Genomic DNA, 21,757 nt, shown 5'->3' with positions numbered 1-21,757 from the left:
CTGGAGAACCAGGAGAAAACCCACGCTAACATGGAGAATCTGCACACTCCCCACAGATTGGCTGGTGGATAGAACTCAGAACCCTCTTGCTGTGAGGTGACAGTGCTAACCACTGCGCAACCATGCCACTCGAAATCATCATCAGCTTTTATAACTGACTGTATCTCCCTTGTTTTGCCACAGTGCGAGCCGATGAATTGCCTTCATAAAGCAAGTGTAACATAACCACAGCATTGTGATTTTCCAAATACTGAACACGCAGTAATAGCAGAGTAATAGCAAAAGCTAAAGGTGTTTTGTGACATGTTATGAGCATAAATGTGTGAAGAGAGATATGCTATTACAATTCATCCTGTAGAGAACAAGAGCGCTTGTACAAAATGTCATGGGAATCCATCCCTAGAGCCATGCTGCTAGTTGGCTAAAAAACATAGCCCTTGCTGTTCTTGTGTAATTAATGTTAAAGGAACACTCTTTGATTACATTAAAAGCACCCCCAGGGTGCCTAGTTTCCACCCCAGCACACGGCTTATGTTTTGAAACACGGCTGCAAACGAAAAAGTCCCTAGGAGCTTGAGTTAATAGGAACCTCATAAAAGTGATAATTGACAAACAGTACACTTAAACAGTCTGGCTGACTGTGGTGCAGGCATCCTACAACCTGTTGTACCAGGGGCAGACAGAGAAACAGCAGGAGCTCACAGGTTCGGGAGGGGCACACGCTCTCCGAGTTCTATACAAAATTAGAAATGTTTGTCTACCGCTGGTTTCAAACCCAGAAGGGGAATCATTCTGTGTTCCCTTAACACAGTTTGCTGTACTGTATTTGCATGCATTTCATATGCGTTTATTTCATTCTTGTGGTGAATTGTATTCCTAAATCATCTGCAGACACTATTAATATCCAGAATATCTGACCTTATCTATTCCTTGTTCCCTCTCCTTAAGGCCAGTCAGGGTGACATTGGACATGCTGTTGGACTGCTCACAACTCAGACTGCAGAGGTTCAGGATCCTGGAGAACCACAGGAGTCAGGGACCTCTGCAGAGGCCTGGGAGGGCCAGAAAGGTACACTGGAGACAAAACAAGCATATGCAAAATTCTGACTACATTCACTTTAGCATGAAATATTTAAAAAATAACATACAATCACATAGAAACTGATGGCAGAGATATCACGTCCAGCACAGATGACACATGTTCAGATCAACAAGTAAGGACCACATTCATTGAGAAATGTTAGTATGTTAGTAATGAAAGCATTATTATTGTGAACAAATTAGACGACAAGAAACAAGACATTCAACCACTCATATCTGCCAAACATGCTTGATGTCTAAATCAGTGGTTCCTAAATGTTTCAGCCACGGTGTCCAGATTTTTCCTTATTCATTACTTCAAGGTCCACACAGTTTAATATATTCAGCATCACACTTGAGTTTGGCCATGTCGTCGAGCTAGTTTGCTGTCTCTGTCAAATAGTTGCCTCTTAGTCACTCAATCTACAGCAGGAAACTCTGTGCCGGAAATTCACTGTGCTTGAAAATAAAATTAGTTTTTTACAAACACCTTTACAGTAGTCATAAAACGGGCAGAGAAACACACTGCTCTTCTAGGATAAAGTATGCTAAAGATGGATTTAGGATGTGGGCTACTGTAATTGCAATAATTAAATCAGTGAAGCTTTGTTCTGTTCAAAGACTTATTGGGATCATTTGTTGGCCATCCAGTTATGAAATCTGTAACAGTGCTGGCATAATTTGTCTGTTAGTGAACATCTGACCATGACCCACATCCATGCCTATCTACTTGTACATCACTGAAGCAAGTTTAGAACCTGAACTACTGAAGGTCAGTAAAAAAGAATCAAGGTAGTGACAGACAAGGCACACATGGGGGTCGACAGAGAGAGGAATATAGGCAATACACAGAGAAACAAAACAAACAAGCAAAAGATGATCAACTATAATCGTATTCTGGGGGATCCTCCTCTGGCTCCAATTTGATGCTGTTTATGCACTCTGGCACCTTATTTACATTCAATGTACAACAAAAAAATTAATCATTCTATCTTCATTGTGAATTAGAAAATGGTCGGTGGGCCACCCAGCACCCTATCCCAGGCTAAGGCTGGCCCACAGGCCTTGATCTAGCGGTTAGGATTCCTGGTTCTCACCCAGGTGGCCCAGGTTCAACTCCTGGTATGTCTTTGTAGTTCCAACAAGATTAATCATACAGTACAATTGTGGGTAACAGGGCTCACTTTCACATTCAAGGTGTTGCACTCAGTTGTTCACACAATAAGTGCCAGAAGTTGTTGTATGAGAAAATCATTCATACTTTCACACCCTAAAACACAGACTAAACTCTACGTAAGTTGGACGTGAATTTCATGTTGCTTTTTAGAAAGTTACGATATTAAGGATCTGAAGTGGATTCAGAGGCTGCGCAACGATCCAACAAGCACATCATTTGAAGCGTACTGAGGCTTTTACTTTTCAAAGTCGCTGCCTTTGGCTTAAACGTAGGTGTCTCAATGCCTTTGGCTTAAACGTAGGTGTCCATCATGAAAAAGTTTTCTGCTGATTCCAATTCTGATATGAGAGTCAAACTTTCCTTTAAAGATGTTCTTCAGAATGTAGACAAGGAAGAGCAGAGTTAATCAGCAGCATAGAGGAGGGAATATTTCATGAAGAGTTATGCAATCTGTTATGCCCCATCTGCTGGTAAAATTGAGCATGGAACTGTTTTAACTAGAATGGCGGGACCTTGTTGTTTCTTCAGAACTTCCTAAAGATGAGCTGCAGACCGCCATCGAGCTCAGCCTGCAGGAGTCCCACAATGCCCAGGAAGAAGAGAGAGAATTCAACAGGTACAGGAGAACCTGCTTTTTATACAGTGCTTCTTTGTTACAACTGACTGGTTTGTTTTATTTATTTTTTCTAATTTACTGCCGACTTTCATGGAGAACAGTGTGAAAATAGAAACAATGGTTGTGGACACTTGTAAGTTTTCTGCTTCTCTGGCTCATGAACTGCTAAAATTAGAATTAAGGCTATTTGCAAGGTTATTGCACAGCCAAGGTGATCAGCAAAGGTAACTCCCTCCATCTGGCGAAACGAGAAAACTCACTATAGTTTCCAGTGGAAATTAAGATGTGAAAGACTCTTGTTAAGATGAAGATGAAATGAAAATTACCCGACAGCTTAATGTAAGTATATTTACATTTTAGTCACATTGGCGGCCTGGCTTCGGGGTTGGCATTGTGGTTAAATTGGTCTGACACTCCAACAGATACAGACTGAAATACCTTGTCAGCTACTGGATGTTTTGTGAGGGAATTTTGTACAGACATTCATGATCCACAGAGGATTAATCCTGACTGATCATGGCATTAGTGATCGGCTGACAAAAGTTTTTAATCATCTACAAAGATACATCTCAAGTTACTGAATGAATAGGCACAAAATTTGATACAGGCCTCATTGATTTCCAGACAATGACTTTGGTGAACCCCTGATTTTATTTCCAGCACCACTATGAGGTTGACATTTTCAGTTAAGAGTGAAATGTGTCAACAAAATTTTAATTTAACCAATACTTTGGTTTATGACCAAATACCTGCAAAACTGACATCATCATCTGCTGTACTTTGTATTTTGTGCTAAAATGAAAATACTAGCATGATAACACGCTGAACTAGGAATGCCGTCATTATCATCATTACCTGCTAAACAAAAGATATACTTTATGATCATAGTTGCCCAAATGTTAGTCGACCAGAAAGGTCATTAGTCGGCAAGATTTCAAAAATGTTAAAGCTGCGCCTTGTCAAAATAAATCCAAGCCTGTATGACTGGACCATGTGTGAATTTAATTTGAAAGGACAGACACAGGAAGTGTCCACGCTCAGCAGTCAGACAGGAGTCAGGTTAATTTCCAGGGCTGCTACCTGCAGTTATTCCACAGGCTAGTTAATAACATGTCGGGCAGGAAATCCAAAGTGTGGGATCATTTTGAGAAGGTGAAGGACGAACCCAAGGTGATATGTAAACTCATCTTCATTGGTCGACTACAAACATGACGTATCATCTGAAACATGGAAGTAGCTACATGCCCATTAGCCCACAGCGTCATTAACAGGCGGCTCGCTCAGTGTGTGACGTGCACTTGTAGATAAAATATAGGCCTATATTAATGAAGGTTCATTAGTACGGTACGACTATTGGCCCTAAATGATGACTGTTGATCAACTAGGAAAATTCTAAGTCGGGGGCAGCCCTAATCATACCATACATTCCTTCTTTCTTGTGGCAGTTTGTGTTTTCCTGAAAGAATTTGAGGGGATTTCACCTTGAACTTAGAAAGGTCTTATTATTCAGTCTATACACAAGAAAGAGAGTCTAACTAAGTCAACCTGTGTTTAATACAGTCGTCAGCTCAGTGCTCTCAGACGGGTAATTTGATGTACCGCAGGGCTCTGGAGGCCAGTGCAGAGGAGAATGCAGCGAGAATGAAGAGGAAGAGATGTGAAGCCCAGAATGAGATGTGCAGCCCTGCAGACTGGATCCGTCAGGACGACTGGCCCGTGGGCATTCGCAATGTTGGAAACACCTGCTGGTTCAGTGCTGTCATCCAGGTGGGAATCAGTGTGTAATTGGATACATCAAAGTGATGAGGATGTTGTGACTCACATGGATACAGTACCACATGTTTGCTTGCTTTCCTTTTTTGTTTTCTCACAGTAACACTGTCTTGAACTGTGGGATAGGCATTCTTACATGTGGGACACTTGAATAAAAGTATTCATAATATAACTGCACAGTGCACACCTAGCATTTAGTCTGTTAAGTTCACTAAGCTCCTTCTAAGTGTCCACCTGTTCTTACACATCCTTTGGTGCTAAAACTTAAAATAGCCTTCTCACTTGGCTTAACATACATTTATAGACTTGGAGTTTCCCTTCCAAGATTTCTAAATTTAGTCTGTCAGAGGGGTCGTACCTTAAATTCAGTGAACAAACGTTTGTTTTTTTGGCTTTCAACAAACTCTAAAACATTGTTTTGATTGTTTTTATCCTCTACGCTGGCAATAGATGCAGCCAGCATCGTGTTTTCAGGTTATCTATCCATCTGTCCGTCCCCTCAAGAACACTTTGTGGGAGTTTCCTCAAATTTGGCACAAACGTCCACCTGCACTCAGCGATGAATTGATCAGATGTTGGTGATTATAGGTCAAGCCCACTGTGACTTCATCTGTCTCATTCTTGTGAGTGTGATGTCTTAAAAACAACTCAAGGGAATTAGTCCAACACTAACATGTGATTTGGTCAAAGGTCAAGGTCACTGTGACCTTGCATCCGTCTCATTCTTGTGAACGCAGTAGTTAAAGAAGGCCTTTAGGGAGCTTCCTCAAATTTGGTATGAACATCAACTTTGAGTCAAGAATAAACTTATTAGAATTTGGTGGTCATTATTTGAAAGGCTCAACATCCCTCTATTTATGCTCTCAAAAACTTTGACAGCGCAAATTACTAATGTGAGACAACTAGGATTTGTCCCCAGGTTCATTGTAAACTCTGACTTATCCATCTGACTGTTAAGAAGCAGAAAAATAACTTCATTAAAGCCTGAATTCTTTAGCTAACTGCTAACAGCCACCATTGCAACTAACAAACTCCACAAATCCATTCAGCAGCTCCACCATCCACAGTCAGACGCACAACTCGCACCAACCTGGTGCAGACTATTTACTGGAGTTTACCAGCCCGACGCTAATGTGGCATTTGAAGATAATTATAAGCACGGCCGTTCTCGGTTTTTGATGTCCGAAAGTCCACCACTAACATTTTCATCACGTCTCGTCTTGTCAACAAAAATGATTTCACAGACATGGATGTAAACTGTAACTGCAACTTGACCTGCAGTTATTCTAGTCTGCTGTCACCAATGTCTATAACATAACTTAGAGGTTTTTTTCCACTTTAAAATGAATATACATGTGGTTAATTTATTACTAGTTTTCTGTGTTTTCAGTGACCTGCCTCAAAATGACCTCCCATCACATGTTTTTAAACTGACAGCTGAAACAGAGAGAGCTCCTTTCAATCACATCTTTTCACTGACTCTATGTCATCTTTATAAAGTTATTAAAAACATCAGAGAGACAACAAAAAGGTGTTTCTGCCAAAAGAGAGCATGCAGTATTTCTCTGAGGTGCTAATTCTATTACAAGTCCATTCCAGTCTGAATTTAGCCAGGCCTATCAGGTGGCCCGGCAGAAACTGGAGCCCTCATTGAGATGCACAGGCTGTGGGGATAATTAAATAGCGAGTGATGTGATGATGGAGCGAGCAGTGGACTTCCTAGTATGAGCCTGGAACGGACAGAAAGCAGACAGTAATTGTTTGTCTCTGTTGAACTCAGATATGCTTCTGCATTGATGTAGGAGTGAAACCCCCAAAGGACAGGGGTTATTATCTGGGAATAGAAATGGGAAAATGAGGCAGTGTTGTTTGAATACTAATGGCGTTCAAATGATAGCCTTTTGTTTATTTTTTTCACTGGTGTCGATACTGTTTGTTACAATTGCGACCATTGCTGTAGATCCAACAGAGCCCGAGTCTTGATAAAGCAGGCTCGCCTTAAAAAGTAATTATGCTATCAGATTGAGGCAGAGTGACTACATGATTCAGTTGTCAGCTCATATTCCCTCTATTATCCTTTGTGGTATAAATTACAGTAAAACTGAGATAAGCCGTAATTGAATTTCCTCCTGAAATGGAAATATGTATAAAGATATTCATAAGGGCTCAGAAGCTCCTCTCACCACCACACACGACACGAGAGTAACTGACTGGTATTAATGCATTTAGTTTATCATGACGAACACAAGTATCTTATAACAAAGTGGTGTGCTTTGTGTGCTCGAGTATTTTTTGTAAAATTAAAGAAGAAATACATTTAAATTCTGGAAACGTCTTTCAAAACATTTTCCAAAAGTTTCTGAGACACTGGTATCTTCTTTGTTACATCCCTGAAGCTAAAGAAATATTTTTATTTGATTTTATTAGTGATCGGAGCCAATTTTGGCATATACCATAATACTTCTATTCGTAGCCCGGGCTATTATTTGCTTAAATCACTGAAATCAACAGGCCTGTATTTGGGACAGGCCTTTAATTCCTCACACAAAGCTGTTGCTCAGCAAAGATCAGAAAATACAGCCAAATTGTTTATTTGAATTAGTATGAATATTAATTGTATAACAATTAGGCTTTAGATAACATATCAATTATGAATCGTTCATTTGATCTAGCACTGACTGACAGCACATTAGACAGAGAGTGTTACAACACCTGGGGATTTCGGCACCCGGTATATGGACACAACACCACTATATCCTATTAAAACAAGACTCTCAACTTGGATCAATTTCTATGGAAAAACCCTTTTGATTCTTTTGATCTGAGGACCCTTATGGACTAAAGGACTATGAATAACTTACAGAGTAGTCGAGGAATGGACATATAATTTGACGTAGCCAACAATCCAGTTTTATACAGCCGAAGAACTTCTATAACAAAAATGAACTGCTTTGCAACCAGACCAGGCCTCTAATAGAGACAGGCCTTTATTTGTCAAAATGTGTAGCTACACTGGGCTAGTAAAAGGGACCAGGCTTTTGATTGCCCCTTTGCTACATCCCGCCCCTCTGGAGGCAGACTGGCCAATCATAACGTAGCATCTGGCCGGCTCAGACCAGGGTCCGACAACAACACAGCTGTGCTCCATTGACTCTAATGCAGTCGTTTCAGATTTCCTTCATTTTCAGGCTGGTTTTGTGGATTTGGAGCTAAATGTTGTACCTGGGGTACGTCATGTATTAATGACACTCGTTACCTGGAGAGGTTGGAAAAAGATTTACGTTTCTTCCCTGTTCCAAAACCAAAATCAAACCCTGAAAAGTTTAGGGTTAGCTAGCTAGCTACTGAAGATATAGCCTACTGAATGTATACACATGCTGCTTTTGCTTTTTAATGATTATAACAGTGAAAAAAAGACCGACCCTGCTGTACAGGAACCATCTAATCTCCCACATCTGACCATGACTGGAGAGCTTCATTAATGGTTCTTGTTTTGTTGTTTTGTTGCAGTCACTGTTCCACCTGCCTGTGTTCAGGAGGCTGGTTCTCAACTACCATCTGTCTGAGAGAATACTGGAGAAGTGTAAGAGCCATTCTGTGAGTAAACTACTGTCATCAGCACAAAAGTTGTTGGGATTTTTTTGTTGATATGAGCATAGCCACTATGTGATAAAGTGTGACGGGGCTGAAGTTTGACTCTGAGCTTGTGTTCAAAGGACAAGAGGAACATAGCTTTCATGCAGGAGCTGCGTTGTCTGTTTGCCCTCATGATGGGCTCCACTCGCAGGTTTGTGGATCCGTCTGCTGCCGTGGAGTTACTGCGAGACGCCTTCCGGACCAGTGAGGCCCAACAGGTACTATATGTTTCCTGTCTTATGACAAAAAATCTTAACTTAAGGTCCACTTAAAGTATAGGGGGCCTCCCATTTGTTGATAAGGCTCCAGGCAGAGGCACCAATATAATAATATAATAATCATGAAATTATGCAATGAAAATAGCTTTATTGTTTTGTTTGCTTTTTGTCATTTTGTGGTTTGCTTTGTTTAGCGGATGAGTTTTTACGTACGCATTTTTTTGTTAGCTGCTCTGTAGCATGCTTGCTAGTCATGTTAGCTGTTATGTCAGTACAGCTCTAGATATCGCTGTCAGCAGTCTCCATCCTTTGGGCCAAAAAATTGAGGGTCATGGGTGCCCAGTAGCTTACTGGGTTGAGTGGACGTCCCACAGAGACATTGTCCTTGCTGCAGTGGCTGTGGGTTCAATTCCAGCCAATGCCCCCTTGCTGCATATCATCCCCTCTCTCTCCCCCCTCACACTTAGTCTGTCCTGTACAATAAAGGCCAAAAACATGCATTGGTCTAACTACTCTTCGTCCAGCTCGACATAAAATAGGGCGCACTGTCACCAAAACAACCACCATGTTCTGCACTGATGATGTAGTCCTTGTTGGGAAAACATGAGGACACATTAGTGTTTATACTACAAAACATGGTCAAATGTGTCCCAGACCACCTCTGCAAGTAGTTTGAGTGATTGGCGGTTGTTTACACTTGAATTAACGCTGTCCACTTGCGATTGGATCTCCCAAAACACGTTAATACCAGGTATAAAAGGGATCATAGAGACGGACAGCTATTAATGCTCACGTTGACACCTGTGGGCTGTTTACAGTCACCAATTAACCTAACCTGTGTGTCTTTGGATTGTGTGAGAAAGCTGAAGAACCCGGAGAAAGCCCTCGCTGACACAAGGGGAGATAGGCATGCAGACTCTACCTGCTGGCCGGTGGGTTTAAACCCAGACCCTCTTGCTGTGAAGCCACAGTGTTAGCCACTGCATCGCCGTGCCGCCCCTCCTGCTTAATAAGTGTATCTCCAAATACTGAAACAAAACTTGCGCCCATGCACATAGAAAAACATAAATACCCCCTTTAAAAAGAGATGATGTGTCTCAAGAGGCTTGTCCTGTGAACAGATTTTGTTAGAGGGTCGATGCAGCGTCCTCTGCAGTGAATTCTCTACATGAAATCTGCTGTGTGACCTATGAAATACTGACCAAGTAATAAATGATATTTTAGTTTTTTGCTCACCCCTGTCTCTCTCATTCTGTCTCGCTTATTTTCTAACAAGGTTGTGAGGCTTTTGTTTGTGTTTTGGGAGGATAAAAGTGGAACGAGATCGTGCCTGAACCAAAACAGACTGCATCTTGTAATGGGAGGCCCCGTGTCTTAACTGCCTTTCTGGTGTGTGCACTGATGGGGTGTGAAGAGGACAATTGTCTTTGCCAGATGTTAAGATCAGGAGGAAACCTTCGGAAAAATGGACCTTTAGTTAATATTTTTTGTCAAAATATACTGTTTCTGAGGTCATGAATGAACTCATGATGTGACATATTGATTCTTAACCCTAACTCTGTCCTTTAATGTTACAACTACACAGCTTATTTTAGCTTTGACCTTGAGGCAATATATAGAGGACATTTGTTTTTACTGATATTTTTCTTCTAATGTGTTTATTTCAGGATGTCAGTGAGTTTTCCCACAAACTGCTGGACTGGCTAGAGGATGCATTTCAGCTGGCTGCCACTGAGTAAGTTATGTGTTGATGTGATCCACGTGCATGGACTATTCCTCTTGTCTCTTTGTTTACTAAATAACATAAATATGATGTCATGTTTTACTTTTAGTAGCAGACAAGACAAGCAACAAAACCCCATGGTCCAGCTTTTCTATGGCACCTTTGTGACAGAAAGAAGACACGAGGGTATGACTTTCGTGAGAGTTATTGTTACGGTGACAAACAATATGAATTCTGTTCTCAATCACTCACCCTCTGACTCTGACTCTGCTTAGGTAAGACGTTGTGTAATATTGAACAGTTTGGCCAGTACCCCCTGCAAGTCAACGGCTTCAACAACCTGGACGAATGCCTAGAAGGCGCTATGGTTGAGAAGGAGATTGAGTCTGTGTTGTCAGATCACAGCACCACATCTGGTCGTGAGGTGAACAATTTCATTACAATGTTTTCTCCCCATTAAAGGTCTTTTTTCTGGGGGGGGAGTTTTTCCTTATTGGCTGTGAGGGTCCAAGAACCGAAGGATGTCGTATACTGTAAAGCCCTCTGAGGCAAATTATGATTTGCGATACTGGGCATTATAAATTACATTGAATTGCATTGCAGATGAAGGACTTAAAACTGCACTAAACAAACCAAAGCCAAACAGAACAAAATAGAGAAAGCAGTGACGAAATGAATGGTAACAACACTTAATAGTCCCCACTTTATGATGTATATATAAAGGCTCTAGGCCACAGAAGTCCAGGTCCAAGTTCATTATTGATCTCCTCTTGAAAAGAAAGAAAATAGTGGTCAGGTCAGTCTCTCTAGTGGTAGGAATTCTGGTACTTGGTCCAGGAATAGCTGAAAAGAAAGAGGTGATTCATTTTTCCAAGATAGAAGTATACATCTCTTTGCTAAGTATGTTATGGTCATTATATTCTGCATTTTTTCAGATGTGATTGGGAATCTGGCATGTCATTTTATACAAACAAGGATTTCAGTTAAATGTTATTTCCAGGACTGATGTTGTGAATGAATGAACCGAATTCCAGAATTTGTTTTAACAGATGACATCGCCAAAACACCTGCATGAATGTTCATTCGTCAGTTTTGCATCTCGGACAGTTAGGTGTATTGTCCTTGGAAATTTTATGCATTTTTATGGGAGTGAGATAGAATTATTCATGGATAGACGTGAAATTAGTTTCCTTGATGTTGTTACTTGTAAATGGAAAATGTTTAACCAGGTATTCTAATCTAAAACATCCCCAGATCTCTTTCCCACATCTTTAAAAGGGTTGGGAAAGATCAATGATCTCCTTTGGCCATAATATAGTGTAATAGAGGAAATTAATATATCCTGTACTTCAGATAACCCAAAACTAAACTCTCTTATTAATCTCTTTTAATAAAGAAATTTGCAAATTTCTGTTTTTGGACACATCATGTGTCCACCCTTACGTCAGAGAAAAACAAACAAATCTGAGCCTTAACTAGTGATATTTCATAAAAAAAATCTATGTCTCCTTTAAAATTTGCCCATAAATAAACCTTCTGCATGAACTAACCAGCATGCAGGACAAGAAGAACCGAGACTTTTTTCAGCTCCAAATTTCATTTTCAACTTTTAACCTTTACCTTTCAAACATCAAAGGGTAGGTCTTAGAAAACTAATCACTAATTAATGGTGGAGGGAGGGTCATCACTGTCCGCCAGGAAGAACATTTGTCGCTTTAGGGAGGGTCAAAAACCCCAGCCACCCCCCTCCTCTGATAATTAAAGAACAGCCCTGAAAGTATTTTGTAGATGTTGATGATTTGCTAAGACAATCGTATTTTCTCTTGGTTGCAGAGATGGTTCAAAAAGCTACCACCCGTCTTGACATTTGAACTATCCAGATTTGAATTCAACACCCAGCTTGGTCGTCCTGAAAAGATCCACAAGAAACTGGAGTTCTCACAAATCATTTATATGGACAGGTGAGCTTTGTACGAACAGCGCAGCCATAGATGTGCACGTTCATTCAGTTTCACTCGTTCCAACACCATAGAATAAGCTTCTGAAGTAGGAATGGGGATAACTTTAAAGAACATATAGGCCATTATACCATCAATTATAGGAGGCAAGAATAATCGAAGCTGTTATCTGTCTATTTAAACATTTAAACAAATCTCTGGGAATTGCCTGATGTTTTTTTCCTGTGTCCAGATATCTGCACAAAAACATAAAACAGACCCATGAGAGGAGAGTAGAAGTGAAGAAACTTAAAGAGCAACTTGCAGCCCTTCAACAGAAACTTGAGTGGTAAGTTAACTGCTGAGACATGACTTTAAAAAGCATCCACAAATCCCACACTTGCTTTGATGAAAGTGCTTTTAATGTTCTCTCATGTTGGTGTCAGCTACAGAGTCACCGTAAACTAGATTCTATCATGAGTATACAGGATTAAGGACTTTTTGACCACTGAATGCACATATATGGTTACTGAACGCTGCTTGTTTTGCTGGTGTGTTTTTAGTCTCTTTGTTCTTCTCTGCGAAATTCTTCATGCTGATGTCTTGGCCAGGACTCCCTTAAAAACATTTTGAATCTCAGTGGACTGGTCCAATAAAATGAAATACTCAAGGTGTTCTGTTCTTAATCACAGCTACAAAAACTATGGCTCGGGACCTGCCAAGTATCCTCTGGCTGACATGCTGCAGTTTGTGCTGGAGTTCGCTACCACCAAGCCATCGAGTGTTTCCCCAGCTGAAGATCTGAGACCAGCTTCTCCAACTCCTGCAAACCACCCCCTCAGTGAACCCATCTCCACAGACAACAGGTTGAGTAGACACAGCAGTGTAACATATACAAATATCTACAGACTTTTACACTCACAGTATATTATTCATATACCTAATGCCTCTTTCTATGCTGATGATACTAATATTTGGGGTTAAATTGAAAAAAGTAATTCTTTACATCTTGTTTGTCTGATATTAATCTCCTTGAAGAGAATAACATTTGTTTAATGAAAAGAATATTCACTTACAGTATTGAACATACTGGATTTATTTACAGGCCTTTGATGTTTTTCTTGCTTCCCTCAGTGAAACTGGAGATACAGATTCATCGGAGGGCCTGGCTTCCAGTGTTTCCAGTTGCCAGCGGACTCCTATATACAAGCCCTTCACCCAGTGCAGACACCCCATTGACTGCCCACCACATCCAGCCCCCCATAGCATCACTGAAGAGGAGCTGCACTTTGTGAAGACCTGCCTGCAGCGTTGGAGGGCCGAAGTAGAGAATGACATAAATGGTATGCTACTGCAATAGTGCACGTAATACTACTGATACATTGCTTTTAACACAGATCCATACAAGTCTTGATGTGCTTAGCTATCTTAGCATAACAGTCTCTGTTTCTGGCTCTTTAGCTGCTAAATTAGTTACCTTTGCCATGGAGGTCATGGTTTTGTTGGTTGGTTGGTTTGTTTGTCAGCAAGATTACGGAAAACTACCCGCCTGATTTTCTGGAAACTTACAAGAGTGTAGCATGAGCCAAGGAAGAACCGATTCAACTTTGGAGGAGATCCAAATCCAGGGCAGATACACAAGTTATTTTTTGTTTTTCATCGCAAGATAAAGCATTTGGCCTTGATGGAGGTCTGCGTTCTCTGAGTTCCCTTCTAATTTGTTGTGAATTTTTGTCTGTCTGCCGTTCTGTGCCGGGCAGATGGTTAACAGATGGTTATCAGGTTTAGCTGGCTACAGCGTTGATGAGTGCGGTGAGAGTGAACTGAAATATTAAAGTTATGGTGCTTAAAACCAAAACAATGAACTGAAAGGCACTAAAATGCTGCAGAGAGCTGAGAGGGACAGCAGAACAGGGTGAAAACTCTGAGTTCCTTCCTCACGATAAGTGACGTGTATACATTACACATAGTAATTCTATCAATTGTTTATACAAAAATATTGATTACACCAGTGGTTCCCAACTGGTCCAGCCACAGGGTCCAGATTTCTCCTTTCTCATTAGTTCAAGGTCCACACAGTTTAATACATTTGGCGTCATACTTGTGTTTGGCCATGTCCTTGAGCTCGTTTGCCATCTCTGTCAAGTAGCTATCGGGAAACGGTACTTCAAAATAAAAGCTCTGTGCCGGAAATTCACTGTACTTAAAAATAAAGTGTGTTTTTTACAAACTTGACACGTTTGCAAGTCCATTCAGAATGGCCCCGAGACTCACTTTTGGACCCTGACCCACCAGTTGGGAACCACTGGATTAGAGCACTGTATTACTCATAGATCATAAACATTTTGGACGTAGCTACTGTGACGTCACCCGCTGGTTTGTAGACTCAGCATTTCGGTTGTCGCCATCCCACTTTTCTGGAGCCAGAAGTGACCATATTTGGGCAAGAGGATGGCACTGTGGAGGAAGGGGTGGATCTGAGGACACGATCAGCAGGCAGCCTGTCGCCCAAAGCGGCCTGCCCTTAATTTTGCGTAACATTTAGCATTTTAACATGGGGGTCTATGGGGACTGGCTGGATTCTGGGGCCAAACTCAAGTGGCCATTAGAGGAACGCCAGCTTTTGCTTCATTTCTCAGCCCCACAGGTTGCCACTTGGTATAAATGCAACACAAACTACTTACAAACTGGTAACAGCAGATGGTGCAGAACGAGGTCAGTCTTGACAGTGAGATTGCAGTGAGCCCCTGATTTGCCAAAGGCACTTTTTTCTGCTGCACTTCTTCTCCCACTTGGTCGCACCAAAATACCTGGTATATAGATGTAACTATAAATATAAATATAAATAAGTGGTGCAAATGAGGCAAGAACTTCAGCACACCATGGGAAATAGTCTCCACTGGTTCAGAGCTGCACACCTGAACCAAAAAAGAATCCCAGGTAATATATTATAACATGTGGGAATTGCTGAGTTGTATTCCTCTGAATTTAACCTGGCTCCTCCAAACTTTCCCGTTATGAAGCAAATAATAGGTAAAAGAATAAAAAAACATGAGAAATTCATTTCTTTTTGTTTTGTTTTGTTTTGTGTGTATGTTGGTGTGTGTGTGTGTGTGCCAGAGCTAAAGGCCAGCATCGACAGGCTCACTCAGATGCTGGAGGGCATGTACTCAGACAACAGTCTCTGCCAGGTAAGACTTACATTCAACTAATTCACTCTGGCAAACAGCAATTCAATTACGTTTTACATCTACAGCTGCAGAGAGAGCAGCAGCTGAGACTGGATGAAACTTTATTGATCTCTGTGGAGAAACAGAAAATAATGTAATGTAAACAGAACAGAATACAAATAAGAACCTGTCAGATGAATATCACACTACAGTGGATTTAAAGCCCAGTTCAGACCAAAGATTCAAGACGAGACGAGTTGAAACAGGCAACAACTTTCAATGCGCAGTTCTGCAACGTTCTAAAAACCTGCAGGTTCACACCAAGTCAACTAGATGAGGTTGTGTATCATCTCAATGCAACAACTCTCTGTTCTTCTGTTCTGATTTCCAGCTTTTCGGGTTTATTTTGTGGCTGAATATAATTTACAGCTTCTTAAAATATGAATGAAGATAGTGATACATAGTGATAGTGGCTACAGCTGCATTTGCAGTAGTGATGAAACGGTGAAAAACAAACAAAAAGAGCATCAGATGGACTGTATTCATAATTAATACGCTACAATAATATAAATAACCAGCACCAGTTAATCAGTCAATGAGAGTGTGTGTGTGTGGGCGGGACATAAGTAGTCAAGTTCAGACCGGCCAGTTCGAACCGCTGAAACTTTCCTCTGCAATGTTCTGAAACGGTTTCATCTCGTCACAAATCTTTGGTCTGAACTGGTCTTAAGAGTTGCACGGTCACATCTCAGTACTCGGATATCGGATCCCAGTGTTACAGGGCTTCAGTGTTTTATACAGCTGGGATTCAGTGCTGTCTCCCACTCTGCTCTTATTAAGGCACCCTACAGACTCCATGCAGTGCTCGTCCATGAAGGCCAGGCATCAGCAGGCCATTACTGGGCCTACATCTACGACCATGCCAATCAGCGCTGGATGAAGTACAACGATGTAAGCATCACTGAGTCATCATGGGAGGAGCTGGAGCGAGACTCATTCGGGGGCATGACCAACGCCAGTGCCTACTGCCTGATGTACATCGATGACAGGCTACCCTATCTCATTACAGGTACATCTCTGAGTGTGTTTCAGTTGTTTGATTCAATTTGATGAGATGAGATTAACCTTGAATAATTTTAGAGGGTATATTGGATTATTGCAGTGGCACTGCAGAAAGGAGAAACAAAATGTAGTAGGAGAAAACTGTGGTGTGTGCTGACTCTCTCACAGTGCTTGTCTCTGTCCCCAGTCCTCACATTTGTGTGACTGTAGTGGATACAGTTTGCAGGTCAGGTGGTTGATAAACACATATTTTTAGCATCCCATGCATCTTTTTGTGTTATTTTACACCCACTCCTGACACTACTAAATAAAACTCGTCTCATTTAGCATTCACTTTCTGCAGAAGCACCTCCACTTCAAAACAGATGTTTTTTTAATGTTTGGCGTCTGGTGCTCCACCCTCTTCAGACTTTCAGTCAGGCATTCTTGACTTAATTTGCTCAGCTTCGTCTTCCTCTTCACTTTCTGTGTGTGCACACAGCCCTGCGGTCTCATAACCTTATATGGGGATTTGCGGGGCAATTAGGATCAATTGGCACACACTTCTAACTTACGAGGACAGTGGGATTCATCATTATAAGAACACTGGTCTTAACAGTTCTGCCGTTTGAATCTGCTGTAGGTTTTTCTAAGGACATTTCTTCAGACCAATTTTTAGAAAACACTCCAGAAGATATTTGTGAAAGAAGCCCAATCTTAAGATGTGAGAGGGTGTCAGACTTTGGTCTCGTTTAAAAAGTATTTTAAGTCTTTTAGTGCATGAAAGGTGTATCCTGATATTGAGAAGCAGGCTATTCCATCATGTTAGAAACCAGAACAGTATAAGCACAGTCCTCTTATGTATTTAACCATTGTGTAAATATGTATTAACAACATTAGCCTATTGAAAACTGCAAGTATGTATAACAGTAATTAATTTATTCTACAGTAATTTCTAAACTATTTCTAATTATCTGTGAACTGACACTGTCCCCCATCCACCCAGAAGACACAGATGATGAGACAGGCCAGGTGCTGCATGGCATGGACTCCCTGCCACCTGTCCTCAGACGCTATGTCCATGAAGATAACCGCTGGTTCCAGCAGGAGCTCAGTGAATGGGAGGAGCAGTTCTGCCAGACCGCAGCGCCACAGGGAGAGTCAACAGCGTCTGCAGAGCCCCCAAACCCCAGTCCTGAAAATATACAGCAAACACCTGTCGAGCCAGCACCCCAGTCAGGACCAGCTACTGAAGAGTCGGACCAGGGAGCTTCTTCAGAGCCACAACCAGAGCCAGAAGCAGAGAAGGAGCCAGAGCCAGAGCCTGATTCCTTAGAGAAACCTGAAGGTCTGTATGTGGCGATGAGAGAAGAGGGAACAATAAAAATATAACTACTTAGCAGTACTTTTCATCACAGTCATGTGTGTCCACTCACAGCCTGTCTCCTCTCTCTTTCTCTTTTTGACCCCAGAAGAATCAGAGTTAACACCACCCCCACCACCATCACAGGGCGCCGGCTGCCAGCCAGACGACACCAGCAGTGCGGCAGTCACTGACACCCTGGAGCCAAGCCAGAGCTCCACCTCCGCTGAGAAGGAGCTTCAGAGTCAGGTGGGCAAGTCTGTGACACATCACCCACCCACTCCCCCTCTGTGGAATATGGGTCAGAAATTTTAGGCCACATAAATAGAGTGTGTACATCTGGGTCAAGGATCCCATTCCACCACTTAGCATAGCAACACAGATCCAGGCTTAATGTCAGACGGAGTAATGCACTGATGAACCAAAGGTTAGGGGTAATTACTGCCATCACTTTATTGGTTTAATAGTCAGGAGCTTGTTTGGGGGCACATCATACAACTTTCACTTCATCGCTTTCAGTTTTTGTTGTGGTCAAAATATTAGGAACACCAATGCAGACCAATACAACACCATGCACTACAGAATGCAAAAATGACCTGTAGTACCCAAGAATGTAATGATCTCCTAAAAAATGTAGTTATTATTGAGAATTTATTACACTTTAATGTGTTTTATTTTCCCAGAACTGATGATGTAATACATGAGGGATAATACTATGTTCATTTTCTGTCCAGAGTTCTACGTTTTGTGTTTTAAGAATCTAAGACTGTTATTAGATTAGGCTACACATTTGATTTGAAATCAGAGAATGACCACTGGGTTAAAGCGCAGACCCTGAGCACCATACAGCCATATGCACATGTGCAGAAACTCAAGGACGTGCACCTACATCCTGGTCTCCTTGAGAGGGTGATAGACTTGCCTCCTTTGGAGACCACCATATGGAAAGCCCAGCTCAGACCAATAATTAGCGACGAGATGAAACCGTTTCAGAACGTGGCAGAGAAATGTTTCAGCAGTGTGAACTGGTTTGGTCTGAGCTCGACTCAAGCCAGCTGATGGTGTCACCTGCAGCTCAGCTGGTCAAATCGCAGATGGCTGGTTTTAAAGCATGTCACCTGTTTCAACAGCCAATCAGCTTGTAGTGAAGTCTGCTGGTCAAGTCAAAATGACTGCAGACGACGTGTTGGCTTGCTGCAGCAGGTGCTCTGTCCCCACTGAGCCCTCTGTTTGCATCCTCAGGGTGTGCCGGTGTCGGTGGGTCGCTGCTGCTTGCTATATGTACTTATGCCCCGCACACACACACACATCCTCACTGACTGATTAATTGGCGCAGGTTATCTATATTATTGTGGAGTATTTATTATGAATACAGTCCATCTGATGCTCTTTTTGTTTCTGTTTTTCGGCATTTCATCTCTTCTACAAATGCAGCTGTAGCCAGTATCTCACTATCACTATCCTCATTAAGATTTTAAGAAGCTACAAATTATATTCAGCCACAAAATAAACCTGAGAAGCTGGAAATCATAACGGACGTACAGAGAGTTATTGACTAGAGATCTCATCTAGTTGCATTGGTGTGAACTGGCAGGTTTATAAAACGTTGCAGAACGGCACATTGCAAGTGGTTGCCTTTTTCAACTTGTCTTGTGGGGAATCTTTGGTCTGAACAGAGCTTAAGGATCCAGAATTCCGGATCAGATAAGCCTCTGAGCAGCACAGGAGACCCCAGGTGACTCTTTTCTAAACGGTCTATACCACAGATTTCCAACAAAACACTACCTCCTGAAACTAACCGCAATCCAACAAAACAACTTTTGTTTTATAAGGTTATTATTGGGGTTTATTACATTTTCGATTGAGTCAAGTGCACATATTATTACATTTTCAGGAAATTATTACACTATTGGGTGCTACATGACCATCATAAACATTTATTGTGGGCTGTTCTTTTAAGTGACATTAAATAAACTGGTAATTTAGTTGAGATAATAACTCTGTCTTGCCATTGGTGTCAGGAGCCCCACTGACACACTGATTCGTCACATGTAAGTGAGTGTTTTTCCAAATGTATTGAGCTGCAGTCTGTCTGCTAACCCTCCCTGACTTCATATAATAAGACCAACCTTTCACTGGATACAAGTAGCCATTTTGAATTTCACACACTCCCTGAGCCAATTTGTTCACTGTCCGACTGGAGTTAAAATAGAAGCACATGCTGTATGACATTTTTAGATATATACACAGGTGTTTGTAACACATACAGAGGTGTAGATTAGTGTAGGTGCACTATGCAGAGCCCTAAACAGGATAAGCACTTATATAGATTATAGATAGAATAGAAAGAAGGTATAGTCATATGCAGTTTGTTAAATCTGTCTCTATCAGACTCCTGTTGGCCCTGAAGCAGAGCTCAGTAACCAGGCACCACCTGACCTCCATGAGGAAAACGATGACACGCAGGCAGCAGGCGGCAGCCCTCAAGCTGAAGGTGAGCCGGAGGCTTCCAGAGAAGCTCCTGAACATGAAGCAAAGCAGGAGGATGAGTTGCAGCAGCAGGAGGTCCCAGCTAGACAGCGACAGACTGAGAATGAGGTCTCAGAAGTGGAGATCCCAAATGTTGGCAGGATCATGGTGAGAGCTGATGCTGATGGATACAATGAGGAGGTGAGTAGGTGCCATAATGTAATATGAAGTCAGTAGCTCGTACAACGTAGCTGCACTTGTGAACATCTCAAGTTAGTGGCTCCAGAAATAAATTAAACTGGGTGAAATTTGAGGATAAATGCATCTTCGATATGTCATAGGCATGCTGTTATTCAAATCGACATTGTGCAGTGTCTGCATTGGTTTAAAGTCAGACTTTATAACATTTAAGCCAGTAAAGCCAACATGTGACCAATGCAGGCAGGCTCCAGCCACTCTGTTGCCTGCTTTGGACATGTCTAAGGCTATACACATTTTGGCAAACCATCTTCAAGACCTTTTCTAAAATAATTTGAAAAACTGAAGAGCCATTGGCCCCAAGACATCCCTCTTTTCCACCAAATAAGCTCTGGTTCTTGAGCTGGTCTTGGATATATTGGTGCTATCCAGCGAACCCGTCCACATTTCTACCAGTTTTGCACAGAACCTTTGTAATCATAAATGTGTCATCAGCGGAGGGCGTTGTACCATGCACAGTGTAAGTAAACAGAAGTAGCAAAATTATACCAGAACCAGTTTAATGTTGGTGGAAAAGGGAAAATGTAGGCCTCCTGTAGTTACTGGATCAGGGAAATCATGTAATATCTTAAACTGGAGAAGAATAGATGTACTCTCAGAAGGTGTACTTTGAAATGTCACACTATTTTGGCAGCCTTTTTTAGCCTTTGTTGAGAATATGGAAACTGGCAGCACGACAATGTCACCAATGTCTCTCTCATTCCAATTTATTTGTGTTATTTATTTTCCTTTTGGGGGTATCTGCCTATGTGTAATGGATAAATGTGTGTGGAGCAGGTGGTAAAGTTTTTTCTTTCTTATTTTTTCTTGTTAGACCGGTGAAAAAACAGTAAAAAACAAGACCTTAACCAAAAGTAAAAATTGCAATCGGAGAGCCTTAAAATGAAGACAGGATCTGTCTGCTCTCACTCTTCTGGGCAGGAGTTCACATTTATGACTCCACCGGACTGATTAATAGTTCAACATCAATTCAAAATTTAGCCAAGGTTGACCATTGAGACACAGAAATCATTATTAAAGCCTGTGAGTGTGTGATTTTGTTCTTCCTGCTGCTCTTTCACAACTTATAGCGATGCATTTGATTGTTGCTGTTTTGCAGTTTTAATTTTTGACTCTAAAGGTAAAGATACTTTGCAGGATTCCTGTTTGTAAACAGTATTGCCAGCCAAAACAGAAAATGAAAGCCAACCCCATATCGGCATTTCACCTCTTATATTTGCATGTTTCCAGTGCTGTGTCTGCGATTTTTGTTGCTTCCTCTTGGATGCATGCTGCTTACGGTCTGGCACGTGGTCA

At 41.5% G+C, this 21,757-nt stretch overlaps 1 protein-coding gene across 4 annotated transcripts in view; it reads left to right on the top strand.

Moving 5' to 3' along the window:
- Positions 1 to 21,757, top strand: part of usp28 (ubiquitin specific peptidase 28) — a 45,962-nt gene that overhangs the window by 6,139 nt on the left and 18,066 nt on the right. For 2 of the 4 annotated variants that reach the window (XM_033648275.2, XM_033648267.2), the window contains exons 3-19: positions 949 to 1,069; positions 2,786 to 2,873; positions 4,478 to 4,640; positions 8,157 to 8,243; positions 8,363 to 8,500; positions 10,168 to 10,235; positions 10,333 to 10,409; positions 10,499 to 10,647; positions 12,057 to 12,184; positions 12,414 to 12,509; positions 12,853 to 13,026; positions 13,295 to 13,503; positions 15,281 to 15,351; positions 16,171 to 16,399; positions 17,378 to 17,719; positions 17,844 to 17,983; positions 20,126 to 20,404. In XM_033648275.2, coding sequence (XP_033504166.1) covers positions 949 to 1,069; positions 2,786 to 2,873; positions 4,478 to 4,640; positions 8,157 to 8,243; positions 8,363 to 8,500; positions 10,168 to 10,235; positions 10,333 to 10,409; positions 10,499 to 10,647; positions 12,057 to 12,184; positions 12,414 to 12,509; positions 12,853 to 13,026; positions 13,295 to 13,503; positions 15,281 to 15,351; positions 16,171 to 16,399; positions 17,378 to 17,719; positions 17,844 to 17,983; positions 20,126 to 20,404 — 2,559 coding nt within the window. The remainder of the gene's footprint in view (positions 1 to 948; positions 1,070 to 2,785; positions 2,874 to 4,477; positions 4,641 to 8,156; positions 8,244 to 8,362; positions 8,501 to 10,167; positions 10,236 to 10,332; positions 10,410 to 10,498; positions 10,648 to 12,056; positions 12,185 to 12,413; positions 12,510 to 12,852; positions 13,027 to 13,294; positions 13,504 to 15,280; positions 15,352 to 16,170; positions 16,400 to 17,377; positions 17,720 to 17,843; positions 17,984 to 20,125; positions 20,405 to 21,757) is intronic. The other 2 variants (XM_033648285.2, XM_033648295.2) reach the window with 2 other exon arrangements.

The sequence above is a fragment of the Epinephelus lanceolatus genome, chromosome 11 (assembly GCF_041903045.1).
Source record: "Epinephelus lanceolatus isolate andai-2023 chromosome 11, ASM4190304v1, whole genome shotgun sequence".
Taxonomy (NCBI): Eukaryota; Metazoa; Chordata; class Actinopteri; order Perciformes; family Serranidae; genus Epinephelus; species Epinephelus lanceolatus.
This window is presented reverse-complemented; position numbering and strand designations above follow the sequence as displayed.